The 4,900-nt window shown below is 63.8% G+C and overlaps 1 protein-coding gene across 1 annotated transcript in view; it reads right to left on the bottom strand.

Annotated features, from left to right (window-relative positions):
* SCYL1 (SCY1 like pseudokinase 1) overlaps positions 1-4,898 on the bottom strand; it is a gene marked incomplete at both ends in the record, with an annotated part of 7,129 nt that extends 2,231 nt beyond the window's left edge. Inside the window, 9 exons of the mRNA XM_057388330.1 lie at positions 3-63; positions 499-687; positions 1,603-1,758; positions 2,228-2,341; positions 2,629-2,736; positions 3,332-3,490; positions 3,873-4,028; positions 4,425-4,515; positions 4,649-4,898. Coding sequence (XP_057244313.1) covers positions 3-63; positions 499-687; positions 1,603-1,758; positions 2,228-2,341; positions 2,629-2,736; positions 3,332-3,490; positions 3,873-4,028; positions 4,425-4,515; positions 4,649-4,898 — 1,284 coding nt within the window. The remainder of the gene's footprint in view (positions 1-2; positions 64-498; positions 688-1,602; positions 1,759-2,227; positions 2,342-2,628; positions 2,737-3,331; positions 3,491-3,872; positions 4,029-4,424; positions 4,516-4,648) is intronic.
* Between the last annotated feature and the right edge of the window lie 2 nt (positions 4,899-4,900).

The raw sequence follows: 4,900 nt of genomic DNA on the forward strand, positions 1-4,900 counted from the left end.
GCCCCCCCCGGCCTCGGCCGCCGCCTCCAGCTGGTCCAGGAAGCTTCGAATGGCCCGGAACGCCTGGGGAGGGGGCAGGGGGAGACCCCAACAGTGAGAGACCCTCCTGGACCCCCACCCCAGACCTCCCCCAGACCCACAGCACCCCTCGCTGCATTGGGACCCCTCCCAAAACCTCCCATTATAATGGGAACCCTCCCACATTGGTTTAGGACCCCTCCCCAGCATCCCCTCAGGAATGGGACCCCCCCCCAATTGCTTTGGGACCTCCCCTAGCACCCCTTGCTGTGGGACCCCCTCCCCATTTAATTGAGACCTGCAGCACCCAGATGCCCCCTTCTCCAATTGCTCTGGGTCCCCCCAATTTATCCAGGACCTCACCAGCGGGACCCTCCTTGCACCCTGAACCCCCTCACCGTTCCGCACCCCAAATTATTCTGGGACCCTCCCCATCATTAAGACCCTCCCCAATTCCTCCAGGCCCCCCGTGCCCCCCACCTGCTGCCGGACGCCGGGGTGGGGGTCCACGGTGAGGGCGCAGAGTGGGGGCAGGACCCTCCCCGCCACCTCGGCGGGGCCGTAGCACTCGTGGGTGGCCGCGAACGCAGCCACGGCCGCGGCCCGGGCTGGGGGAAAGGGGTCCCGGGTGGCCCTGGCCAGGGCGGGGGCCAGCACCCGCCGGCGGGTCTGGGGGGACAGGGGACATCGTGAGGAGGGGACAGGGGGACACAGTGAGGGGGGACATGGAGGTGGCACAGGGGCAGGGAAGGGGCACAGTAAGGTGGGGGAGAGGGGAGAAGGGGGTCCTGGGTAGCACAGGGGAGGTTATGGGTGGGTTTTTGGGGAGGATTTTGGGGGTCTCAGTGCTCACCTGGGGGGGCAGGTGGAGGACCAGGCACCACAGGGGGTTATTGGGGATTTTGGGGAGATTTTGGAGGAGTTTTGGGGGTTTCAGAGCTCACCTGTGGGGCTGGTGGAGGACCAGGCATCCCAGGGGGTTACTCGGGATATTTGGGGGGGATTTTGGGGGTCTCAGAGCTCACCTGGGGGGGCAGGTGTGGGGCCAGGCATCCCAGGGGGGTTACTGGGGATTTTGGGGAGATTTTGGGGGTCTCAGCGCTCACCTGGGGGGGCAGGTGTGGGGCCAGGCATCCCAGGGGGGTTACTGGGGATTTTGGGGAGATTTTGGGGGTCTCAGCGCTCACCTGGGGGGTCAGGTGGAGGACCAGGCACAGCAGGGGGGTTATTGGGGAGATTTTGGGGGTCTCAGCGCTCACCTTGGGGGGGGCAGGTGGAGGACCAGGCACCCCAGGGGGGTTACTGGGGATTTTTTTGGGGGCTCAGTGCTCACCTGGGGGGGCAGGTGTGGGGCCAGGCGCCCCAGGCACAGCAAGGGGGTTATTGGGGAGATTTTGGGGGTCTCAGTGCTCACCTGGGGGGGGGCAGGTGGAGGACCAGGCACCCCAGGGGGGTTACTGGGGATTTTTTTGGGGGATTTTGGGGGTCTCAGCGCTCACCTTTGGGGGGGCAGGTGGAGGACCAGGCATCCCAGGGGGGTTACTGGGGATTTTGGGGGGGATTTTTGGAGGTCTCAGCGCTCACCTGGGGGGGAAGGTGTGGGGCCAGGCGCCCCAGGCACAGCGTGGCGTTGCAGCGCAGGGGTCCCAGCGCGTCCCCTCCCTGCACCCGCAGCAGCAGCCGGGGCAGCTCCCCCCCCCTGCGCCCCTCCCCCAGCTTGGGYGCCAGCAGCACCATGGACTGGGGGAGGGGACAAACAGAGAGGGTCAGGGGGGACCCCCGGTTGGGATTTTGGGAGGGTTCCCACCCAATTCCACCCATTTGGGGGTGCCCAGGTGGTGGGGGGTGTCCTACTTGGTGCCCACCCCCCATTAGAGGTCCCCAAGTGGTTTGGGGGTGTCCCACCAGGGGCATCCCACCCATTTAGGGGTCCCCAGCTGACTTTGGAGGGGTGTCCCCAGGTGATTAGGGGTTCCTCACTGAGTCCCACCCATTTAGGAAATACCCAGGTGGATTTGGGGCACCCCAGGTGGGTTTTGGGGGTCTCCAGGTCGGTTTGCAGGTCACCAGTTGGGTTTGTGGGTCACCAGTTGAGTTTTGGAGTCCACAGATGGGTTGGGTCATCCCCAGGTAATTTTGGGAGATCCCCAGGTAATTTTGGGGCRAGTGCCAAGAGGTTTGGGGTTCCCAGGTGATTTTGGGGGCTCACCTTGACCGTCTGCTCGCGGATGGCCGGGTTGGAGTCCAGGAACCCGTGGGCRACGTGGGGGAAAATCTGGGAATCCACCGTGGCATCGGGCAGGAACTCGATGAACTCCTCAAGCTGGGGGGGCCGTGAGAGCCCTGAACACCCAAACGGATCCCCCCAAACCCCCCAGAGACCCCCCAAACCACAGATCACCCCGCCATGGATCCCTCCCAGCCCTTCCCAAATCCCATGGACCTACCCCAACTCTCCCAGTCCCTTCCAACACCATCCCAGCCCCATCCCAGTCCCCTCCCAGTCCCACTCCAGTGCTCCCAGTCCCTCCCAGCTTCATCCCAGTCCAACTCCAGTGCTCCCAGTCCCTCCCAGTCTCATCCCAGTCCCCTCCCAGTGCTCCCAGTCACCAGCTGTAGCAGCCTCAGGCGCAGCCCCCGCTCTGGAGACGAGAAGAGCCGCACGAGGACGGGGACGATTCGCTCCTGGTATTCAGGGGGGTCCAGGACTTTTGCCACCTGTGGGGGGAGGGGACATGGGAGGCCAGGGATGTGACCACCTTGACCACAGAGTTGGGGGAATATTGAGGAGGTGTGAGGGGGGCCATTTTGGGGGGGTCCCACCTGCAGCAGGGAGGTTATGGGTGAGATTTTGGGGGTTATGTGGGTTATTGGGGTGGGATTTTGGGGGTCCCACCTGCAGCAGGGGCAGCAGGGAGGTTAGGGGTAGGATTTTGGGGGTTATGTGGGTTATTGGGGTTGGATTTTGAGGGTTATAGGGGTTATTGGGGTGGGATTTTGGGGTTATGTGGGTTATTGGGGTTGGATTTTGAGGGTTATAGGGATTATTGGGGTGGGATTTTGGGGGTTATGTGGGTTATTTGGGTTGGACTTTGAGGGTTATAGGGATTATTGGGGTGGGATTTTGGGGTTATGTGGGTTATTGGGGTGGGATTTTAGGGGTCCCACCTGCAGCAGGGGTGGCAGGGAGGTTATGGGTAGAATTTTGGGGACTATGGGGGTTATTTGGGTTGGATTTTGAGGGTTATAGGGGTTATTGGGGTGGGATTTTGGGGTTATGTGGGTTATTAGGGTGGGATTTTAGGGGTCCCACCTGCAGCAGGGGTGGCAGGGCGCTGGCGTCGGCGCTGCCCAGCTCCAGGGCCTCGAGCAGCCTCGGGAGCAGTTTGTGCCTCCGGAAGGGCCCCGGGAGGGACTCCAGGAGAGGGGGCAGCTCCTGCAGGAACGTCCGGCGCTCCGAGGGGTCCCGAACCTGCCGGGGGGGGGTCCCAAAAACACCGGGGGGGCACGTCAGGGGAGGAGGATGAGGGAACAGGGATGGGGATGACAGGACAGGGATGGGGATGGAAATGGAAACGAGGATGAGGGTGAAGGAAGGGATGGGGATGAGGAGATGGATGGGGAAGAGGATAAAGGAATAGGGGGTGATAATAAGGAGGATGATGAGGGGACAGAAATGGGGACGGAAGAAGGACARTGAGGAKAAARGAACAGGAATGAGCACAGGAATGGGACGAGGATGAACAGGGGACCAGGAATGGGGATGAGGATAAAGAACCAAGAATGAGCATGGGGATGATGGAACAGGGATGAGGATGACAATGAAAGGACAAAAATGAGGCYGATTCCCAGACCTGGAAGTGCTCGAGGAAGAGCCCGGTGCGCACCAGGGCGCAGGCCAGGAAGGCTCCCGGGCGCTGCAGCCGCTCCAGGAGTGGCCCCGGGCCCGGCCGAGACCCCGGATCCGCCGCCACCAGCTCCGAGAAGGGCGGGATCAGCCCGGGGGGCAGCTGGGGGGACATGAGGGGGACACCGGGTCAGGGGGACATGAGGGGGACACAGGGTCAGGGGGACAGGGCACCCCAAGGGCTGGGGGGACACGAGGGGGACACAGRGTCAGGGGGACCCCACGGACTGGGGAGGTCTCTCAGAGCTGAGGGGGGATCAGCCCAAAGGGGAAGATGGGGATAGAGGAGAAYAGTCAGGGGGACCCCAGAATCTGCGAAGGCTCTGAGGGTTGGAAGGGGCCAGGAATTTGGGAGACCCAGAAATTTAGCAGGATCAAATTGGGGCAGGATCCCGAGAGCTTGGGGGGGATCAGCCCAGGAGGTTCCCATGAGTTGGCGGGGGGGTGCAGGGACGATCCCACACGTTTGGGGGCACCCCAAGATTTTGGGRTCTCTGACCTTGCCAAAGCTGCGCAGAGCCCCCGCCCGGGGGAGGGGTCCATTGAAGACCTCCCAGATGAGACAGCCCAGGCGCCACATGTCCCCTGCCCTGGGGGGGCCGTGACAGTGGAGGGGGGGCGCACGGGACCCTCATGGTCCCCTGAGCCCCTCCAGAGCCCCCCAATGCCACCCTCCCCCAAATCCAGCCCTGTGACCCCCTCCGTGTCCCCTCCCAGACTCACCAGGGCTCCCCTTGCCCTCGGGAGGGGTCGCTGAGCTCGGGGGGGTCCTGGGGCCGGGGGGGGTCGCCAGGGGGGCGGGTTGGGGTCCCCTCATTGGCGGCCGCCACCCGCTCGAGCCCCCCCAACTTCCACTCGCCCCCGGGGTCCACGAAGACGGCGTCGAGTCCCAGCGCGTGGTGAACCAGCCCCGAGACCCCCAGGAACGCCAGCGCCGTCTGGGGGGGCAGGGGGGACACCCCGAGATTGGTCACT

Source organism: Malurus melanocephalus, unplaced genomic scaffold (assembly GCF_030028575.1).
Source record: "Malurus melanocephalus ecotype Western Australia unplaced genomic scaffold, MMel_1.1 scaffold_1801, whole genome shotgun sequence".
NCBI lineage: Eukaryota > Metazoa > Chordata > Aves > Passeriformes > Maluridae > Malurus > Malurus melanocephalus.